Source organism: Tympanuchus pallidicinctus, unplaced genomic scaffold (genome assembly GCF_026119805.1).
Source record: "Tympanuchus pallidicinctus isolate F22 unplaced genomic scaffold, pur_lepc_1.0 scaffold6, whole genome shotgun sequence".
In the NCBI taxonomy this organism is placed as follows: Eukaryota; Metazoa; Chordata; class Aves; order Galliformes; family Phasianidae; genus Tympanuchus; species Tympanuchus pallidicinctus.
This window is the reverse complement of record NW_026294780.1, coordinates 44,557,828-44,580,520: the sequence shown is the minus strand read 5'-3', so window position 1 is coordinate 44,580,520 and position 22,693 is coordinate 44,557,828. Positions and strand designations below refer to the sequence as shown.

The 22,693-nt window shown below is 44.9% G+C and overlaps 2 protein-coding genes across 6 annotated transcripts in view; both read right to left on the bottom strand.

The window, feature by feature from the left end:
- Window positions 1-716: 716 nt before the first annotated feature.
- MLNR (motilin receptor) lies at window positions 717-7,865 on the bottom strand. Its single transcript, XM_052664605.1, has 2 exons — window positions 7,115-7,865; window positions 717-4,986 (listed from the first exon to the last, which is right to left on the bottom strand). Exons 1-2 carry the CDS (start codon window positions 7,863-7,865, stop codon window positions 4,688-4,690), a joined length of 1,050 nt encoding a protein of 349 aa, XP_052520565.1. The 3' UTR covers window positions 717-4,687.
- A 143-nt stretch (window positions 7,866-8,008) lies between these two features.
- The window catches only part of FNDC3A (fibronectin type III domain containing 3A), a 114,294-nt gene continuing 99,609 nt past the window's right edge, over window positions 8,009-22,693 (bottom strand). For all 5 annotated transcript variants that reach the window (XM_052664525.1, XM_052664526.1, XM_052664529.1 and 2 more), the window contains 6 exons: window positions 20,855-21,004; window positions 20,487-20,770; window positions 18,305-18,514; window positions 17,134-17,300; window positions 16,358-16,485; window positions 8,009-10,458 (listed from right to left, as the gene is read on the bottom strand). In XM_052664525.1, coding sequence (XP_052520485.1) covers window positions 10,144-10,458; window positions 16,358-16,485; window positions 17,134-17,300; window positions 18,305-18,514; window positions 20,487-20,770; window positions 20,855-21,004 — 1,254 coding nt within the window. In that variant the 3' untranslated portion in view covers window positions 8,009-10,143. The remainder of the gene's footprint in view (window positions 10,459-16,357; window positions 16,486-17,133; window positions 17,301-18,304; window positions 18,515-20,486; window positions 20,771-20,854; window positions 21,005-22,693) is intronic.

Here is a 22,693-nt window from a genome sequence, read left to right as displayed (position 1 = left end):
GCTGTTCCCTGTGCTCCTCACAGCATCCTGCACTTTTACCCTTTCCTGGGAAGTTGGGTGCTGCCTGTCCTGGTTCTGCCAACTGCTTTTTGGAGCAGTACTGTTTTGGGAATGGAAATTTCAAGGCTGTGATTTCTTGCAAAAGATGTGCCTGGAACTATTTCTGTTTGCCTGGTTCCACACTTCTAAAGAAGACTGGAGAATGGAATTTAGGATTTGATGGTCTTTTAGACCAGAAAGAAATGCAGAATGTCCACATGGACCAGAAGACCCATTTGTTGCCACAGTTCAGAAGGAGGTTTAGTTAAAACGGAGTATCTCATGTCCATGCCTTTGCTTTGCAGAGCAATGTCCATACATTCCTAGAGGAGGGTGCCAGAGACCAGAGCCAGGCTCTGTCAGTTGTGCCCAGTGCCAGGACCAGAGGCCATGGGCACAAACTGGAGCACAGGAGGTTCCCTCTGAACACCAGGAGCCCTTCTGTGCTGTGCAGTGATGGAGCACTGGCACAGGCTGCACAGAGGCTGTGGGGTCTCCTCCCTGGGGATCCCCCAGAGCTGCCTGGATGTGGCCCTGGGCACCTGCTCTGGGTGTCCCTGCTGGGATGAGGATGGAGCAGAGGGACCCAGAGGGCCCTGCCAGCCTCAGCTGTGCTCTGCTTTGATTAACACAAGCATATCAAGCTGATTAAATAGAAGAGAAATACTGTGCTTACAGTAGTTTTCCATAACATTTATTTTAGAATAGAAATTCAATTTTTCAAGTAGGTTCCTAATAGCGATTGTCTAATTTGGATAAGCTAAGATAAACTTTATTTTAGAGTCATGTTAAGTGAAACAATGACTGCAAATGCAAATGAGGTTATGTTAAACCAAGGGAATATCATATCCTGAATTTATTGTGGACTTCTATGTGGAGTGTACAGCTACACGACGAGTACAGAAATTGGATAGTTCGAAATTAAGATGAAAGTTGGAGAGTGACTTTCTGGTCCCTGGTTTAATGTCTGTATGGGTACAGCTAACTATGGTCTGCAAGAAGTCTCCAGAGTCATCCGTGCATGGATCACAGATTTCCCCCCATGCATTTCAAGTGAATGATCCTTCAAGATGCATGAGGATACACTTTCTCCTTTCCTCCTTTCTCTGTGCTTTGCTTTCACATTTCCCCATTTCTCTCTTTTTATTACTGTCATCTCTCTGTGTATGTTTCTGAAGCTCTCTGCTACTTTTCCTAATAGTCCATAAACAAATGACTTTTGAAATATTCCTTCTGAAGACAACCAAGCTGCATCTGAGCAGTGCTGTGGGAATGAATAACCCAATGCTGCTCTTTGTTTGCAGGCTCTCTGCTTGCTTGGCCTGGTGCTGACTGCCACACACAGCGATTCCAGGCTCGGTAATTCTAAGGAAACTCACCAACTCAATTTATTTCTGAAGGATATGCCCTAATGGGGATGGAACATTAATTAAAAGGCATTACAAGCTCACAGATGTGGTTTGCTGCATGTGTTGTTGTACTGCTCCCATAAGGGTATTTATCACGAGGACGCAAACGGTCTGGCCAGCACATCAGACCCCCTCCTCGCAGCCTGCTGCAGGAAGCAGGAGGATGCCAAGTGCAGGCAGGTGCCACACACCCCAGCAGTGGGCACCAGGACCAGTGCAGCTCAGCAGCCAGAGGAAAAGGAAGAGGCATCACCAGCAGACTGCAGGCATGCAGGAGAGGGCTGCGTGGCCGCACAGCAGTGTGACAACGGTTCCCTTTCTTCCTCCTACCTCTGCAGTGTGCCAGCTGTTCTGCCATTTTGATGTATTTTACTGAAGGGCACCACCCAGCAAAAGCAAACCAACCCAGCCCCAAAGCTGCAGCGAAGCTGATGTGAAGAGAATGTTCCATGTGTGTGCCAGGAGCTGCGGAGCTTTGTGTCTTCACGTATTTAATTTGGTGACTCAGAGTCAAATGAAGAGTTTGGTCATACTTTTAAGGCTGGAGAAGGCCTGGGTTCAGCTCTACTGTGCTGAGATCCATAAGCTGGATTTGGAACAGTCCACATTTCAGGTAGGACAGATGGTAACTTCAGTATGCACTAAGCATGTGTGTTTAAGTGCAGTCCCACTTCATTGATTTTTGTTCCAGGCTTACTTTACTACAGCCAGAAGGAAAGCGGGTAAGATACAGAGGTAAAATGTACTCACTCTCCAAAGAAATGGCACTGTAACTCCCTGTAGCCCTCCCTGCCTAACAAACACTTGTGCCTAAGTTGCTCAGCTTGAGTTTGTATTGTAGACCTTTGGAGCAAAGCTAGCATGTTGTTTCATGGCTTGCATTGCAGCTGTAGGTCCAGGCACAGCCTGCATGCTGGGCACGCAGCTCAGCCAGAGGAGCTTGGCTACCTTGGCACATTGTACCACAAGAACATAACATGACAGAGCACTGTGCAAGAGACTGAGAAGCAGAAGGTTAATGTCCCAAGCACTTGGTAGAAGACTAAAAGGAGACCACCGTAGTAACAAGATAAAAAGTGGCTGGAGGAAGCTTTCTAAGGAGAGGTGCATTCCACCAGACCCAAATCCTTATCCTGTAAGAACACACAGACCTGCTGAGTTCCAATAAATAACAGTGGTGGAAGAAGAGATACTGCCAACTTCACTGCGCACCACAGAGGGCCAATGAGCAGCCATTTGGGGAGGGGGAGAGCGAGACCTCTCTGACCAACCACCTATTTCCAGAGTGCCCCAAACCTTGAAATGCACTTGTGCAGGGTTAGGGCCACACCTCTATCACAGCATTAGAGGGGCCTGATGACCACATAAGATCTCAGACTCACTGACAAATGGTGACTGCATACCTCCTCAGGGGGGCTGTCTGAGCACAGAAGGCTGACAGCTGGAGCGTGCCCACCATGAGCATTGCTGGGACACTGCTGGGTCCCACAATGGTGGTACCCCTTTCTCTCTCTACAGCGTATATATTATAACATCACACGAGGCATATCATCATAAATTATCCTCATGAGTGGTGTCTCACAGGTCCGTCCTGGGACCGTACCAAGCTGTGTGGTGCAGGTGCTATGACAGAAGGAAGGGATGTCATCCAGAGGGACCTGTACAGGCTTGAGAAGTGGGCCCACAGGAACCTAATGAGGTTCTAAAAGGCCATTTTGGTCAAGAAAATCCCAGATATGTGTACAGATTGGGAAAAGAACTCACTGAGAGCAATCCTGCCAAGAAGGACTTGTGGGTCCTTGTGGACAAAAATCTGAACATGAGCCAGAGGTGTGCATTTGCAGCTCAAAAGGCCAACAGTATTCTGGGCTGCGTCAGCAGAGGGGTGGCAGCAAGAATAAGGAGGGGATTGTCCTCTGCTCTGCCCTCACGAGGCCCCATCTTCAGTACTGCGTTCAGACCTGGACACCCCAACACTGGAGGGATGCAGATTTACTGGAGCTGGTCCAGAGGAAGGCCATGAAGATTCTCAGAGGTCTGGAGCACCTCTCCTCTGGAGAAAGGTTGAGGGAATTGGACTTGATTAGCTTGGAAAATAGAAGGCTCTGGGGAGACCTCATTGCGGCCCTCTGTACTTGAAGGGAGCATATAAACAGGAGGGGGAGTGACTTTTTACACAGTCTGATACTGACAGGACAAGAGGGAATGGCTTTAAAAAGGGGAGGTGTAAGTTAGATGTTAGGAGCAAATTCTTTACTCAGAGGGCAGTGAGGCCCTGGCACAGCTGCCCAGAGAAGCTGTGGGTGCCCCATCTCTGGAGGCACTCAAGGCCAGGCTGAATGGGGACCTGGGCAGCCTGAGCTGCTGGCTGGCACTGCCCATGGCACAGGGTTGCAGTTAGATGGTTTTTAAGCTTTCTTCCAATCCAAGCCATTCTACGATTCTACAGTTTCTTATATAGCACCAAAAACCACCAGGCAATAAATAATTTGAATGAAACTGTTAACCAGCCATTTGTTGATGTTCCCCCTTAATTTACCCCAAGGGAATCTCAAACATCACGACCTCTGTACAGGGGTAGCCCGGTGCCGGGTGGTTACACAGTAATGCTAACCAAACACTGCCAAGAGGATGTAAGCAGCGATATCTAAATTGGTTGCCAGTAATTAAGAGATGTGTTTAATGGCACGGGGCAGATCAACAGAGCTGAGTGCAGAGGATATGCTCTCCCAGGGGAATAGTCAGTTAAATTGTCCTGGAAACTCACACTCACGGTAGCAAGACTGGTTAATAGAAACATGCATCCCCTTCTTATAAAAGTGCTGATGGCGGTGGGCAATTCCTTCTGCGTCCGTCTCCTTGTGATGGAGAAAACTGCTTTAAAACAGCACAGGCTCTCTGCGAGTCACTCCTTGCTTTGCAGTCCCTGATGTTAAGATGTTTAGAAAGCACCAGGAATCGCAGAGTACAAACGTGGCTGAACAACACAAAATAAACCAAACCCGCAGTTTCACCAGTAATATCCTCCGGCTGTTCCTTTACTGTTGGCTTTCACACCATTCTCGTTGTTTTATGGTCCCTGCTTGCTCCGCTGGCAAAAATCCAAGTATTTTGGCACACAGAGAGTGACACGCTACCAAAGCTCTGATAGATGTGACTTCTGTGACTCTTTGCAGTGGGAAGCGTCCTTCCTTGCACGGAATGCCTTGTGAAACCCACTGCTGGGTTTCTGTGCCCATTTACCTGTGTCTTATGCCACTGCTGGTCTCTGTGTAGGTCCTGGACATTTTTGTTCCCACCAGAGCCCTTCTCACACGCCGGCAAGGCAGCAGGAGCTTGCAGGCTGCTGCCCGGTACCTCTGTGAGATGAGGTTGTAAAGGATGGGATTGATGGAGGCACTCAGGTAGAACAGCTGCAGGGCAAAGATGTTGAAGTACTGGGAGAACAGCATCGTTCTGGTGTCTCGGGTGTTTATAAATATGATCCTGCCAATGTGGAAAGGCAACCAGCAAATTACAAAGGCCAGGATCACCACAGCTACAAGATAAAACAATACAAACCATAGTTAGGGAGTGAGTTAATCCAACAGTCATCTTGTATTCTCAATTTCACAGAATCATGGAATGATTTGATTTGGAAGGGACCCCGAAAGGCCATCTGCTTCAACTCCCCTGCAATGAACAGATCCCCTCCAGGCTGACCTTGAGCATCACCAGGGATGGGGCATCCCACACCTTTCTGGGCAACCTGTGCCACTGCCTCACCACCCTTACTTTAAAAAACGTCTTCCTTATATCCAGTCTAAATGTCCCCTCTTTTAGTTTGAAACCATTTTCCCTTGCCCAGTCACAATGGACTCTGCTATAGAATCCGTCCCCTTCCTTCTTACAGCTCCCATGTAGACACTCAGAGGCTGCTCTCAGCTCTCCCCACAGCCTTCTCTTTCACACAATTCCATCTGGTTTTGCAGACAGTACAAATGATGTACAGAAATAACTGGCATCCAATTGTTGAAAATGGGAACAGCACTGAGTGCAGCCTTTGGATTAAAAGGCGATGGACAAAAATCTCAGACAATCTCCAACGGCTGAGTTTGCTGAGAAAAATGTAACAGAAGCACAACACCTGTACAACGGGATCAGAACAACAAGGATTCCCCCTGGGGATGCCTATGATGTCACACAGATGATACGGAAACCACAGCTGGAATTAGGAGACGTATCTGTGGAAGCACAGAGCTGCTGCTTACAGCGCTGCTCCTATGTACATCTCAGTTCCCAAAACAAGACCGCAGGGCACAGCAGTTTTAGCACAGCACCTGCACCACATACAAACATTGTTACAGCAGCCACGCGGCTGAAGCAGATGTGAAACAGCCAAGCGTGTGGTTTAAAAGTGTCACCTATGGGGTGACTGCAAAATGTATCACTGTATCCACAAGTGCAATCATTCTTGCTTATAAACGAATGCAAGTGAAGTGAATAATCATTTGTGGAGGATCCCTCACGTTTCTCAGAGCTTAGCAAAAGGAATAAAGCCAAAGCAAGTCTGTGCCTGGAATACATCACATGCAGAACTCTGTCAGCTCCTTTGAGGTAAGCAAGAATCATCATACAGAAAGATATGGATATATAGAAATATGTGGATATATGGAAATTTATATAGAACTAAATGGCCCTCGCTGTTGAAAAATGGAATAGCATCAAGCCCAGCTGTCAGCCCTGGGACTAAAGGGCGACTGCTTTCTTTTTAAAGATGGTTCAGCAGGTTCTGAGTTTGGATGCATGCATTTCTGTCGGAGAGCCCTGCCTCACGGCAGGCAGCCTTCCCAGTAAGTTAGCAAAGGGTGTGCCCTTTGCCTCTGTGTAGTAAGGGTGGTGAGGCAGTGGCACAGGTTGTCTGGAGAGGCTGTGGATGCCCTTGTTCCTGGAGACACCCAAGGTCAGGCTGGATGGAGCTCTGAGCACCTGATGGAGCTGTATGTGTCCCTGTTCAGCGCAGGGGAGTTGGACCACATGGCCTCCAGTGGTCTCTCCCAACTCAAAGGACTTTGCAACTCTGTGAAAGTCAGACGAAGAGCACTTGTATGAGCTATCAGTGAACCTCACAGGGAGTGCTGGCTCCCATGGCTGTATGTGAGCTGGGATGCTCTGTGCACAGGACTCTGAGGCTGCTTTGGTCCCAGGCCAGAGGAGAGCAGAACCACAGCACTGCTGGAAGGGAGCTCGAGAGATCATCGAGTCCAACTCCCTGCTAAAGCACGTTCCCTACAACAGGTCACACAGACGGGCATCCAGATGGTTCCTGAGTATCTCCACAGAAGGAGACTCTGCAACCTCTCCGGGCAGCCTGCTCCTGCGCCGTCATCCTTACCGTAAAGAAGTTCTTCCACATGTCAGTGTGCAACTCCCTGTGTTCAAGACCGTTACTCCTCGTCCAATTGCTACACGCCACCAAGCAGAGCCCGGCCTCATCCATTTCACCTCCCTCTGGCCATTTATAAACACGAATCAGACCCCCAGTCAGACGCCCTTAGAGGAGCCCAGTTTGCGGACAGGCGCGATGCAGCCGGTGGGTCAGACGGGAGCCCGGGCAGGGACGGACCCGCCGGCTCCCGGGAGCGAGAGGAGCCGCAGGGTCGCGGCCGCGGGGCCGGGGAACTCACCCAGGATCCTGACGGTGTGCCGGTGGCCCCGCTCCCGGAGGGCAGCGCCGGGACCCCGCAGGCGGCCCCTGCTGCGCCACAGCTCGCGCCCGATGAAGCCGTAGAGGACGGTGAGGCAGACGACGGGCAGCACGAAGTAGGAGGTGGTGACCCAGAACATGGCGCCCAGCAGCCCGGACTCCAGCGCCCGCGGGGTGGGCTTGCACTCGCGGCTGAAGTCGGTGCGGTTGTCGGGCTGCACCACGCCGACCAGGAAGAAGAAGGGCGCCGCCGACAGGAGGGCGAAGGCCCAGAGGGCGCCGATGACGGCCCTGACGCGGCGCCGGGTGACCAGCACCTTGGCCCGCAGCGGGAAGCAGACGGCCAGGTAGCGCTCCACCGTGAGGGCGGTGATGTGCAGGATGGTGCAGTAGGTGCAGCCCTCGCTCAGGTAGTGCGAGAGGCGGCACAGCAGCTGCCCGAAGATCCAGGGCCGGGAGCGCCACAGGCGGTACAGGTCGAGGGGCAGCCCGAGCAGGATGAGCAGGTCGGACATCGCCATGCTGCCCACGTACAGGTCGGTGGTGCTGCGGGCGTCGCGGTGCCCGCAGGTGACCAGCACCGTCAGCACGTTGCCCACCACGCCGACCGCGAAGAGCCCCAGGCAAACGGCCGTCACCGGCACGAGCGCCTGCAGCGGCAGCGCCGAGCACAGCCGCTCGTCGCACGGCGGCGCGACCCAGGGCTCGGCCCGGCTGCCGTTCCCCCACATGGCGCCGGGTCGCGGCTGCCGCACGGCGCTCCCTCGCCGCCTCCCGCCCGGCCCCGCGCCCCGCGCCCCGAGCTCGGCCCGCCCCGCCCCGCCCCGCCCCGCCCGAGCGGACGGAGGGCGGAGGAACAGAAGGGACGAACGAAGAAAAAGAAGGATGCTTTTATTTCCCACAGAGTTTAAAGATACTTTGCTACATCGTTTATGCATTTTCTATGAGACTATACAGGTTTCATCTTCATGAAGTCCGACGTCGTACAGTTGCAAAGTGATATGTTTGGTAGTGTAACTATAACGTTTTAAAAAGTTTTTTTTTTTTTTTCTTTTTTTTCTTTTTGGAATGTACAGAATATGAGGTAAAATTAAGATTACATTAAAAACTGTCTTCAATGCAGTCATACGCACTGAGGCTCAAATGGCAAATACGCTATTAAATGACTATCAAAAATAGGAGCTCATTTGGATTTGACTATGAAAAACAGAAGTCACTGCAGCTTCACTGTAGTAACAAATCTTTACCATTTGAGACATTCGACTGTAAGAAATCTCTGGGCTGTTCCACTCAACCGCGTGCGTGCTGCCAAACGTGGCACCGGGGGGAGGGCTCTAGAAAACACCTGTTGTCACTGTGGTCGGGGGAGGAATCGGCCTGGACGTCAAAATGACAGGTTGGAAATCAAATGTAAACATACAGTACATCTCAAAGACAGACCATTCCGCTCACTTGGAGGCCAGGCTCTTCGCCATTGCTTTTTTTTCCAAAGAACAAAAACCAAAAAACGAAACTCAGCAACAGTTTTGTACAGCACAGCTCATTGGACGTATAACCAAGTACGATACATGCCCGCTCTAAGGTACGAGAAAGTCTTCAGAGATCTTCAAAGCACGAGACAGAGGTTCCTCTTTTATTATCATTAAGACTGACAGAAGTGTTTAATACCATTAAAAATGCTAAACTGAACGCAACTAGGAGTCATTAATGATCCACTATCTTGTAACTCAAATAAATTAAAAGTAGCTAATTACAAAGTGTATAACAAAGAACGTAAGTGTGATGAGACAAGAGTTTTCAAAGATAGTTCACTACAAGCTCTGTGTCACTGGCAATCATCGACATCCAGCGAGATGTTCCATGGGATACTTGATGGAATTCAGTCTGCTCATCCAAGAACTCACGAACGCAAGCTCACAAAACATTGATGAGTTATGCAATTGCAAAGTGCTCTAATGCGACATTAACTACATGCAGTTAACGATTTGGTACAGTATCCAAAAAGAGACATTACATTAAACATTAGGATCTCGAGAAAAAAGCAGCTTTAAGTTTTCTGGTGCAAATTACTACACTTCGTCTTCTGATTTGGTGCCCCAAAGGAAGAAAGAAAAGAAAAAGCAAACGAAAGTGGGTATGGCAAGTGAGTGGCGGGGTAACAGCAAAGATTCAGAAATGAATTTTGTCTCAAAAAATCTACAAACTGGCCAAACCGGAGGGCACAGACACCTGTATAAACTGCATCCCATCAAAAGGTCAACTTCAGAACGAGTTTTCAATTTGAGTAACAAATCTAAAAAGTCCTCTCTCGCTCTCCCTTCTGGATTCGTAAGAAGAGGCATTTTGATGAGTACACATCAAATCCTGGGGGGAAGATAAACCACTTGTGCCATCCCCTCGCAGTCTTCCCAAGACATCTACTTGCAGTGAAGAACTCCACATTTATCGGGTAAGAAGCTTCCTTCGTGCACACTCTTCCATCCAGTTTATTATTTGCTGCCTGAGAAAAGCCCCTTCCATTTTGCATCATGTATCCTGCCTTCCAAATATTTAAGACAAATGAGGAGGTAGAAATACAGCGCTAAATTGCTTTCACAGCATCAGATTAATATTGTATACAGCACAAGTTTGTTAAGAGTAAGTTTTAAATGCGTTCTACACATTCTTCCCTGTTACGGTAGTAACCCTTAAAAGTGTGGGCCAGGAAACCATTTCTACACTCGTGTTTACTGGTCAAACCCTTCATGTTAAGCACTGCTTGCCCCATATGAAGTTTGTACTGCAAGAAGGCATATTAAACAAAAGATTGTATTTCTGTGGCTTGCATTCTAATAACGTGTGTCAGCCTACACCTACCAGTAAGCATTTTAAAGTGGCTGAAAGGGTTTGCATCAGTCCCAATGCCGGTGCTAAATGCCTGTTTTTGTAAAAGCAAGAGAACAGAATTTTTTTTTAGATTATGAGAAAGTAAAATGTAATGGGCAGCATTCTAAAATAAATCTGTTTTCTTCACTTTATTACAAAGTACTGAATGATAACAGCAATCAGAATGGAAAAGATAGCAAAAAGTGCAAGAATGACAGCAGCACACACTTGGTCGCTCTGTGACCATTGTGTCCTTGTGGTTTGCACAGTGTCCTTGTTGGTGCTCGTCGGTGGTTCAGTCCTCTGAGAGATGAATAGCACTGGTGAGCTGTAGGGGCCTATCAGGTCCTGGTGTCCCGATGTCTCTTGGCACTGGCGAATGGCACACGCACGAAAACGATATTCACAGTTCAGCTGGAGGCCTGTGTATCGGAACGAGCAGTCCGGACCCTTATAAATCTGCCAGTAAAGAAAAGATGCATCGAGTAAAAATGCCACACATACGTATACATCCCTCAACACGCCTTTCTTTATGCAGACAGGATGAGAGTTGAGGCTGTTCAGGCTGGAATAGGTTTGAGGGAGACCTGAGAGCGGCTTCTCAGTATCTGAAGGGAGGCCGTAAGAAAGAAGGGGACAGACTCTTTAGCAGGGTCTGCTGTGACAGGTCAAGGGAAAATGGTTTCAAACTACAACAGGAGAAATTGAGACTGGATATGGAGAAGGTTTTTACAATAAGGGTGGTGAGGCAGTGGCATGGGTTGCCCAGAGAAGTGGTGGATGCCCCATCCCTGGAGATATTCCAGGTCAGGATGGAGGGGCTTTGAGCACCTGATGGAGCTGTGGCTGTCCCTGCTCATTGCAGGGGAGTTGGATCAGATGGCCTTTAAGTGTCCTTTCAAAGTCAAATGATTCTAAGGCTCTGGGGACCTCACTGCAGCCTTACAGTACGCAAAGGGAGCCTACAGGAGAACTGAGGAGGCAGTCTTTATCAGGGAGTGCAGTGATAAGACTAGGGGTCATGGTTTTAAACTAAAAGAAGCATTAGAAAGAAATTATTCACTATGAGGGTAGTCGGGCATTGGCACAGCTGCCCAGAGAAGCTCTGGGTGCTCCATCCCCAGAGGCACTCAAAGCCAGCTTGGATGGGGCCCTGGGCAGCCTGAGTTGCTGGGAGGCACTGCTCATGCAGGGAGTTGGAACTGGAAGGGCTTAAGGCCCCTTCCAACCCAAGCCATCCTGTGATTCAGTGGTGAAGGTAATTGTGTTCATACCCACTGAAAGAAAAATATACAAAAAAGCTCACAAACACAGTTTCAATACAAGAAAGTCTCCAATATCTTCCACGTAGCACAGAAAAAGAACCACAGATTCTTTTAAGGCATGATGAAGACCTATTAAACTCTGTTGAAATCTGCAATGTTAAGTGACCGCTTGAAATACAAACACCAGACCACAGGATATAATCTTCCATTTCCTAATATCTAAAATTGTATCACAAGATTTTAGGTAATTAACTACATCGAGCTACTTCATTCATTAAATCTAATCCAATCCAACTACTTTGCTGTAGTTAAGATACCGTGTGTTTCAAATACTGTCATTCAGCCCAACAGGCGTTGTATTAGGGAAGCCTAAAGGAGTCTGTTCTGTGATTCACCATTTCAGCAGACCCCAGCACAAAGACGACTTTCCAAGGGTGTCTCAATTAGTTCACAGAATCACAGAATGGCCTGGGTTGAAAAGGACCACAATGCTCATCCAGTTTCAACCCCCTGCTGTGTGCAGGGTCACCAACCAGCAGACCAGGCTGCCCAGAGCCACATCCAGCCTGGCCTTGAATGCCTCCAGGGATGGGGCATCCACAGCCTCCTTGGGCAACCTGTTCCAGTGCATCACCACCCTCTGAGTGAAAAGCTTCCTCCTGATATCTGATCAAAACCTCCCCTGTCTCAGTTTAAAACCATTCCCCCTTGTCCTATCAGTCCACCCTCATAGACAGTCCCATCTCATCAGGCTCCTAGACTTCATTCACTCACAGCAGCAAATCCCACTCAAGTTCAAAGTCAGCCAGGAGCTTGTCACTCCTCAAATTGTGTTTCTCCAAACCAAAGCTCCAGAGGTCCAGCACTCATCACTCACATTGGAGAGAGGCAAAGATAGCATTAAATGTCTCTGCTGGACCGCAGTCCCTGTTTGTGAGGTGACTAACGTCATCAGGCAGCGGTCAAACATTTCCTTTAGTTCTCCTTTTACTGGTAATAACAATTAAGAAAGCCTATTCTTTTTCTCCATTACAATACTGGCCAGCTTCTGCTCAGAGTAGGGTGTGTTTATGTGGCCTCGTTGCTCGCTACCGAATATACAATATAAATCAGTGGAATTTTGAGAAGCTGCACTTTCGATGACCTGCCCTGTCGCTGCACACAAACCATTTTTAGATGAAGAAAAGCTTTTTCCAAGAGTTTCCAGACCATAGATTCCAGTAATACTCAGCTGCCTGGCTGTCAGAGTGCTGAGTTCATGGGTAGCCACAGGCACAACAATAACTTCACACAGCAAAATCAGAACAGATTTCCTGCTTCTTTCTTTGAATGGTTGGAAGTTTGCACTTGTAAAATACTGTCTAACAATAAAATAGCTGTAGGTAAAACAACTGATGTGATATTTCTATATCCTTCTACCAATTAAAGAAATCCAGATACTGGAAAGAAAAAAGATGAGAGATTTTGAGCAGAAAAACCAAACTCTACCAAGCTATGTGAATATCAGCTTAGTTCCTACTGATACACCTACAAACAGAAATTGGGCCCACTTGAGATTTTGTTGCCTTTTACAGGGCCTTTCATGGCTGCAAATTTGCTCAATTAGGCACTCCATGCTGATCCTGGGAGTCTAAGAAGTGGTTAACACCAACAACCAGCAGGAAGTTTTTCACTCAGAGGATGGTGAGGCAGTGGAACAGGTTGCCCAAGGAGGCTGTGGATGCCCCATCCCTGGAGGCATTCAAGGCCAGGCTGGATGTGGCTCTGGGCAGCCTGGTCTGCTGGTTGGTGACCCTGCACACAGCAGGGGGTTGAAACTGGATGAGCATTGTGGTCCTTTTCAACCCCAGCCATTCTGTGATTCTATGATTCATTCCAGAGTACTCGAAGAGTTGGATGATGTTACTGTGAGACCTCTTTTGGGTATCTGTCTCAGTGGTCTTGGAAATCTGGAAAGGCCCCATTTTACTGGAAGCTAGCAAATGTTTTTCCAATTTTCAAGAAGGGAAAGAGGATTCTGGTAATTACAGTCTATCAGTCTCACTTTGGTGCTTGATAAAATTATGGAGATTATTCTGGCAGGTGAAGGGACAAATGGCTGGAGAGAAGCCCCACAGAGAGGATTCTGGGGATTGTGACTGATGTTGACTCATATTGAGCTCACCAGTGTGCCCTGGTGGCAAAAAAGGCATGGCCATATCCTGGGGTGCATCAAGAACAGCAGAGCTAACAGGCTGAAAGGAATCACTGTCTCACTATAACCAGCAGCAGTGCAGTCCTACCTCGAGTACTGTGTGAAGTTTTGGGCTCCATAGTATAACGACGTCAACATATTAGAATGTGTCCAAAGAAAGGCAGTAAAGATGCTGAAAGGCCAAGGTGGCATGGCCTGACTTATGTGAAGTGGCTGAGGATGACTGGTTTGTTCAACTTAAGAGACCTGATCTCACTGCTGTCTGCTCCACTGCTCTATCACAAGATGGAGGTACTGATCTCTTCTCTGTGGTGACTGGCGAGAGAACATGAGGGAATGGCTTAAAGCTGTGTTAGGGAGAGTTCAGATGGGATACTAAGAAAAAAGTTCTACACTGAGAGTGTACTCAGGTACTGGAACAGGCTTTTCAGGGAAGTGGTCCTGGCCACAAGCCTGCAGGTGTCGAAGAAGCACTGTGATACACGGCTTAATTCTTAAGTTGCCCTTTGTGTAGTCAGGAGTTGGACTCTAAAATCCTCATGAGTCACTGCCAACTCAGGATAATCTATGATTGTTTTACTCTAGCTACAGCTATGCCAGCTGACATAGGTTACTGTTCTCAGCTTCTTGTGCCCCGTGCTTTGCCACCAGCTACCTTCCCCTGGCAGGAGGTTGGAACTAGATAATCTGTAAGATTCCCCTCCAACCCAAACCATTCCGTAATTCTATGCTTCCTACCTCAGATTGTTTGCTGGGGTACTTACATGATTATTACATAGCCCTTTTAAGAATCTGATTGATGTATACACCTCAAACAGTAGATTAACTCATTTTGTCAGAAGCATGGGGAGCAATGACACAAGAGGAACTCAGTTGGGAAATTTCTGCAGGGAAGTGGTAGCAAACACCAGAGCGTTTACGTCTCTCCATGAGGCAGTTTGTTTTTTGTCCATGTCAAAGAAGATTCTTGCCATCACATTTAAGTACCTTAAAGGCTTCTTCCACCGTGCTTACTGCTCCAGTATTACTTTCTGAAAACCAATCTACTCATTTTATTGCAATTTACTGTGCTAATCTCCTCCAGAAAGGTGAAAGGAACCATACACCTTCAGTTGCAACCTTTATTTTCTTGTCCAGTTCATGTGGCAATGCACATCGCTTATTAAAGCATTATTTGAATCCATCTCTAGAAGCAAGTACACAGATTATGTGCTACTTACATATTTAATATTGCATTTACAATTTTAAAGTTACCATAAATTTTGACCTTTAGAGGTCCCTTCCACCTCTAAAGACTCTACGATACTATTGATGCCCTGTCCCTGGACTTTCAAGAAGAGGCTGGCTCAGGCCCTGGGCAACCTGGTTTAGCTGTGGTGACCCTGTTGATTGGAGGGGAGCTGGACTACATGACCTTTAAAGTTGCCTTCCAACTCTAAGCTTTCTATGATTCTATAAAGAGTGTTTACATGACAAGATAATAAATACCTTGGATTACAGTTCAGAGTGTACCGAAAAAGCCCAAACAAATGGACACAACAAACATAGCACTGCACTAGAATCACAATCTCTAGGTTGGAAAAGACCTTCAAAATCATCAGCCTGACCTACTGAGTCTCATCACTGAACTGTGTCCCTTAGTGTCACATTTCCACATCTCTTAAACAACTCCAGGGCTTAGGATTGCTTCTTGATTCTTCCTGATATTCTATCTAAAACTCTTCTGGTGCAACTTGAGGCCACTTCCACATGTCTTATCACCTGTCACCTGAGAAAAGAGACTGACACCCTCCTCTCTGCAGTCTTCTTTCAGGCAGATGTACAGAGCAATGAGGTCTCCCTTTAGCCTCCTCTTCTCCAAAAGTTACGATAAATGAAAATATTAAACATCTATAACTTACTGAAGCACGAGCAACAGATATTTAATACTGGCCTATAATAAAATCATAAGATATTTTGTATATACTTATACCAGAATTAATTGTGTTTCCTTTCTGGAAGGAAACACAATTGACTGCTTGCTTAATAATGTGAAAGAGAGCTTAGAAGCCTAATTCCATGCCAATTATCAGGCATGCTCTGGAAGATACAGCATGCCCTACTCCTGAAATGATCCAGGGATAAGAATTCCACGGTTCATTCTATGATTCTATCAAAATATACTTCATTCTAAAAACAAAGAGAGACTACTGAGGAATGCACAGTCCCCATATTCCTTCCTATAAGAGTATAGAGAAAAGAAGCATCTTGTTGGTTTATCCATTTAGGCATTTACATAGCACCATTCTCAAGAGTATCTGGATTCATGGAGTGAGAAATGCGAAAATGGCCCTGGGCAGCCTGCTCTGGTGGTTGGTGACCCTGTGCATAGCAGGGGGGTTGGCTGAAACTAGATGATCATTGTGGTCCTTTTCAACCCAGGCCATTCTATGATTCTAAGAAACCAGTTACTGAGTTATATGAAAACCAAGTTTTCCTTCACCTGAATGTTTATACTGCTTAATTCACAGTTCTCTATGAAGAGGCATAACTTACGGCATCAGACCTTTTAAAATATTGCCGACTGTCTTCAAACAGCTTAGTGCAAAGATAACTTTTTTGTGTGTCTCAATTCTGTACCATTTTTTCTGTTTTCTTTTTGCCATTTCTTCCCATTAGCAGACAATTCTATCACCACTTGAGGTGTGAAGTTGTGTTTAGTAACCATCAATATAAAAGCAGAGAGGCTGCAGCTTATTAGCATATTACTCGTATCACTTGTGTCTATGATAACAGTTTTAGGAGATGCTACCTTCTGCTATTTAGTAACAGAAAGCATGGTTAACTAGCACAATAATTTTAAACTGCTTAACCAAAAGGAGGAACAGAAGAAACATACAATAACTCAAACGCATCATACCTGTTTGAATTCAGAGTCTTTTCCCACCATGACCTGAAGGCAGTAAATAACCGGATCGCCCTTCATGGGCTGCAGAGCCTCCCACGTGATTTCACAGGTGTGATCGTTCATTCTCTCTATCCTTGGTGCTGAAGGAAACCACAAAGCAACAGCTTCACTCTGCTTGCTGTCACTAAACATTACATTCTCATGCTTTGTAAAGGTCTGTACTTTACGTGTGAGTTTTGACTCAGAAAAAGAAGAGACTCAGATCAAAATGTATTCTTCCAACACTTCCTGGAACAGAGTAACAATACTTTGGTCTCTTGCTAGCTAAGGTATCCTATGACAGAATACACTAAAACTTGGTGAGTGTAAATGCTTATCTTATTCAAGAAAATTAGGTGCTATGCCTAATGATATATTACTATTAGAATTATCAGAATCTAGTAATTATTCTAATGTACATAGTAGAAAGAACTTTCACATCAAATTACTTAAGCAGCCTGGCCACTCTCTCTCCTGGTAAGCAAGGATTTCACATATGGGCATTCTTGTATCAAAGAATGCATAAACTCTCTTGGTTTTGGAGCAAACGTTTTAGGCTTTAGGCAATTACCTTAAGAAAGTATTACTTTACTATCCCTACCTGCACTGCAAAAACTGCTTAGCACTCCACATACTCCAAAAGTAAAGTAATACTACCACCACCAACTTGCCATCTCTTTCAACACTTCCCATGCTTCCCACAACATTCACTGCCTCAAAACAAACAAACAAAGTAGCAGCATCTTTACCTTTCAAGGCAGCTGGAACAGATTTGGGAGTAGTGAAAATATATTCTTGCGAAAGGGGACCTTCACCAGCTTCATTACATGCCTGAATACAAAATTTGTATGATGTTGACTCACTGAGTCTTTGTACTTTGTATGTATGACATGGTCCTCTGTACAAGGATACAAACCTGAAAATGGAAAGGGTGGCTTAGAGTAAATAGAGAGCTGGAGTACTGTCTTGTAAATTATTCCTATAATTTCCCACAATCTAATGAAAAACCAGAAATACTTAACTATTAAACAATGAACTCATTTTCAGGAGTAGGCTTTTGTTTCTCGTGACTGTGAAACTGAAACAAAATCTCTTTCCAACACAGAATACCGTAGACTTCCTCTTGACAAAAATGAACCTAAGCATTTTCAGACACCCTTCTGCACTTGAAATGGGAAAGGACAGTAGTCCTCTCCCTCCCAACAATGCATACTTTCCTTTTTTGAAAAGTCACTTAAATTTGAAAATCAGGCTGACCAGCTTTTAGCTATTTGTGCCTTTGCAGCTCTCCCTCATTACACTTAAGAAAGGATCACAGATCCGACAGCTCTTGTACATCACTGTTAGATGGAGGTAAATGATGATGCTCAAATGTGAGTGGAGGCCTGAACTTCGTTTGTGTGCGTACCATGTACCATTCTGATAGCTCCTGCAGACTGGCCGCTTCCCTTCTTGTTGTAATTCTGACAAAGACTGATCTCAGCAGCTCAAATTCTATTTTCAGATTTGGCATTCCCAAAACACAGCAGAGATTGATTTTATGTTTACAAAGCAGTGTACTGTTTACAGCAGAGAATGAAGAATCTACCTCTTTCTACAGCGATTAGATAAAATTTACAGGACTAATTAGACTAAATACTTCAATAAAACACTAAAAAAAAATAAGTGAGAAAAGAGAGGAGTATACCAACACAAAGCATTTCATTAGACTCTTACTATTGAACTGCAAATAAAAAGCTATGAAGTTTTTCATCTTGTGCTTTGCAGCACTAAACACTACAGAGTTTCTGCCTTGCCGGATGAGAAGACCTCCTACTGCCCTTGCAAATTAAGCCAAGCAAAAGGAATTTTGCCCTTTGATACTATGTCCAAGCACCAGACCACGATGAAACAGCAGATTAAGGCAATGCCAAAACTAACCTTCCATTCTTATCCTCCATTTGAAGGTGGTACAGAATGGAGTCAGTTAACGCTTTTGCAGTTCCCTCTCCCCACTTCAGCTTGAGAGTCTGAGAACTGTATGCAACACACTCCAGGCGAGGAGGATCCGGGGGGAGAGGCTTTGTTTTCAGTTTTATGGTGTGGCTGAAAGGTCCTGCTCCAAGGCTGTTAAGGGCTTGAATTCGGATTCTAGTATTCAAAAAGAAAGTATAAATGAACTTGAAATTAGATTTAAAAAACTAACCGGTTATATCCACCAGTTGTGATCAAGAGAGAATAATGGTAATGTATAGGCAGTACTTTCTATGGTGAAGAATTTTTTTCAGTATTGTGCTCTTATAAACTCTCACGAAAATGCAGGAGTGTCACTCTCCTTGACAAATTCTAAGGGAGTTGAGCTGACTCAAAATTAAACGCATTCGTGTATTTGCATCATAAGCATTAGGGCAAAAATGCAAAAGCTACTCAAGAATGGTTCATCTTTCTGACCCTGCAAGGCCTTGTAGCAAAATTTTTGATGGCCAAGCACTATAGAATTTGTATTTCTCACCCTGGAGAGATGAGAGGACAAAAAACAACCAGCAAACAAACACCCCCAAAATATACAAATCCATAGCTTTGGCTATTTCATCAGCTGACTTTGAGAATTACTACAGGAAAGTTTTAAGCACAGAGCTGGCTCATGTGAAGATAAGGGGATAGTGTCCAGCTCCTTCTCTTGCAAAATGCTGTTTTCACTGCTAAAGTATCTCCAGGTGCACGCAGACTTTTTGGGTCTGCCTGAAATGGGAAAGGAGTCAATGAGAAGTTGAAGGTCACATGGCAGAGGGCTTTGTAGAACTTGACATTCAGGGATAATTTTTGTTTTTCAGGGAATTCAACAGAAAACAATGATGGCCAAGAAATTTGTTTCCAAAAAGAAAAAACAGAAAACAGGAAAAAAACAAACAAAAAAAAAAAGAGTCAATCTACAGATCTCACAGGTAGCCATAGATAGCAATGTTTGCCTAATCTCATTTTTCAAAGACTAAGGTTCACATGTCTGAAATAGTATCTAGGTAACTGGAAAAAAGTAATCACAGTCATTCCATTCTAAAACAATCAACCACACAATTTCAAAACACTGGAACAGAAACGTGTGTGCAAGTTTATGAATAAGTATCTCTCCTTCTCTACAGTAACATTTAACATTATGTTAATTTATTGTAGCACAGAACTAAGGACTACATGCAGCTTTTATTTGGACAGAGATGACAATCCAGGATATATTCTGTAAAAGCACTTTTGTGGGTAGAAGTGCAGAAGTGCCTCTACAAGAAGCTTCTCAGTTTTCAGTTCGTTAATATGGAGAGCAACAGCTCTTTGTTTGCCAGCATTATTACTAAATAATTATGAGGCAAGAGAAAAGATTTTAGTCTTGCATACAGCATTAAAAAGAAAGAAAGCCAAATCTTCAAGGTTACAGAACTATACTGAAACCAGTGTGAGCTTAAATTCTAACTTCAGTGAGACTGATATTCTCCTTTAGGTTTTAACATAGAAGGTGTGTGTTTGTAACAAGAATGTAGAGTGCCTTTAGGATCTCTACATTCCTATTTTTCAGTAACTCTTATGTCAAACATAAGGGACAATTTTGGTAACTGAAATTGTTCAATTAAATTTTAAATTGACTGATAGATTTCCAAACCAATGTTCTTAATGCAGACTGTCACTCAAATGCATGGTATTTCTGCAGAAATGACATTGCAAGATGTGATGAGCTGTTATTAGATCAGACAATCCAGTCAAAGACTGGATATGGTCCTTCCTTGAATGCACTTTAGCTTGACAAACAGATTAGAAGCCATCTCTCCATAGAGCAAGCTATCAAAAAATGGTTATGAATCTGGACCTGTAATCTGAATTCAATTAAACTGATGCATTAAGAGATGCATCAAATCTACCACAATAAACAAATTAAAATTATTTGTTCTAGAAACAAAATAAAACCAACATAGCTCATCTATTTATGAAGATCATAATTACAGAGCTTCCTTTTACTCCAGGGTTATCTCCTAATGCCTCTCAGAGTAAAGGTAGAGAACAAATAAATAAATGGAAACAAAGAATTTGCTGCTGTGGAATATACGTTAAGGCTTTTGAGTAGCTTTGCATAGCATACCTGTAGGTTGTATCTGGCTGTAAGCCATCTATAAAATAGCTCAGAACCTTCCCAACAGTTATTGGCTGCTTATCTCCAAAGTCTATGCTGTAACCAATGATCTCAGACCCATGGTCACAAGGTTTTTCCCAACTTAAAGCAAGGCATGTGGAAGGATAATAGTGTGGACTTTCCACTTCATCTTCACTTAGTCCCCGAAGACAAGTCACAACTGCAGGCACAGAGGCTGGAGTCATGCATGCCACTACTTCACTGAAAGGGCCTGCACCCGCAACGTTCACTGCCTGCAAATGCAAAGCAGACCACGTTTTTATGGCAGAGACAATTCCTGTTTCCAGATTCCACTAGCAAAAGTTTTACATCTTTACCTGAACCCTGCAATAGTATATAGTAGCAGGCAAAAGTCCTTTCATTTCACAGTTGAGGCCAGGCCCACAATAAGAGATCTGCATGCATCCTTCCATACCACCCCATTCCAGTCGGTATTCTGTGACATCAGCTCCATTACTCCCTGGAACCTTTAAAATGGATACAAGTAGTTAGAAGTTAAAGTCACTGACTGAAAATGAATAAATAATCAGATTCCAAACTTTCTACATCTCTTAGTTTTTTTTAGGTTTGTTCCTATAAAGCAACAGGATCGTAGGCAACAGTGAGGCAGAGAGCTCTAAGCTCCACGGGAATGTTACCCTTCCTCTTTATTTCCTAGTTTTTATTTTAATACAATACAAATAAATCTGATTGCATTACTGGCCTTGAGTCATCTATACTTTAAAAACACTACTTATTATTGCAGACCACTTTGTACAAAGTAATTGTGATTTAGTTGCTTAAATACAGAGATGACCTAGCCTGTACAATTTAGCTTAGGAACCACAAAAGCCAATGGCAAGAGATGGTCTTCTTGGGAGGGTTATGGAAGGTACAGAAATTTTTGCAGACTGGGTCTATAGTGCAGGGAGAGCAACATGCAAACACATGCTGCTGCTCATGCCTTCATCTTGCAGAACAAAGGACTCCTCCTCTGAAGCACATCATGGCTCTCCTGAATGGAAACCAGGCTATAACAGAGTGGGAAGCTGAAAATTGTGCACTGTCTTTTTCCAAGACAGTGTTGCAAAGCAGCTGGGATAGACAGCTATCCACCACCACAGACCTGGACTGAAATGCCTCCTCCAGTAGCTTGTTTTTCCTCACTGCCTACCGCAAACTTAGCCTCCCTATTTTTGGGGCGTTTTAATACTACCTCAGAAAGAGTCATCTGAAATGCAGTGCCAATCACAGTCTCAACTGAGATATGACATTACAGAAAGGTATCAGCAGTCAATAAGTTAATTAAGAAAAAAAAAGGTCAAAAACACCTTACCACAGATAAAAAAAATATCTTAGATCATCAAGAGAACTGAAGGAGAATGATGGTGCTGTTTTGGACTAAATATTCCAAGAAAGCAATCATATCAAGCCAACTGTTCCAAGACGTCTTCTGCTTTCCCCTTCTTTTGAAAGAGGAACATTCCCTACTTTCAGCATTATGCATGTGAAGATAAGTGACTCGACGCAAACAGAATTTCAAAGGATAACATTTGATGTGATTGATAGACCCCCTTTCAAGTATTTGATATGCTGAAGGGTTCAGCTGCCAGAGAATTTCAGCAAGCAGGATCTGATACAGACCTCATTAAGTTCAACTAAGGCAAAGGTGAATTCATATTCCTAGATAGAACTGTACTGGGGCTGAGGAGCAAGCTTACCAAAAAAGAACTTGGAGTCCTGGTATGCAAGCTGAACAGGAGTCAGCAGTGTGTGCCTGATGAAGGCTAACTACACACTAGCTGAATTAGCAGAAGAGTATCAAGAAAGCTGAGAGGAATATGACTCCCTTCTGTTTGGCACTCGTGGGGGCTCCATCTCTAGTACTCTGTCCAGTCGTGGGCTCCCCAGTACAGACATTGACATCCTGGAAAAAGCCTGGCAGATGGCCATCAAAAGGGAGGGCAATTAAATGAGTATTTGATACTAAGAGGAGTTGACTAAGGGGAAAGTTGCCTTAAGCTACTTTCTGGGAGGGTACAAAAAAGACACCGCTAAATTCTTCTTGGAGATACTCAGTAGCAGGACAATAGGCAAATGTCACACCTTGTAGTAAAGGACATTTTGACTGGACTTGAAGGAAAAAAATCTGCAGCATGACAGTTTGCCCAGAATAG

Coding starts and splice junctions, on each gene's coding strand:
- MLNR (XM_052664605.1), bottom strand. CDS start 7,865: ATGTGGGGGAACGGCAGCCGGGCCGAGCCCTGGGTCGCGCCGCCGTGC. Junction 4,987..7,114: donor GCACACCGTCAGGATCCTGG/GTGAGTTCCCCG, acceptor TTTATCTTGTAG/CTGTGGTGATCCTGGCCTTT.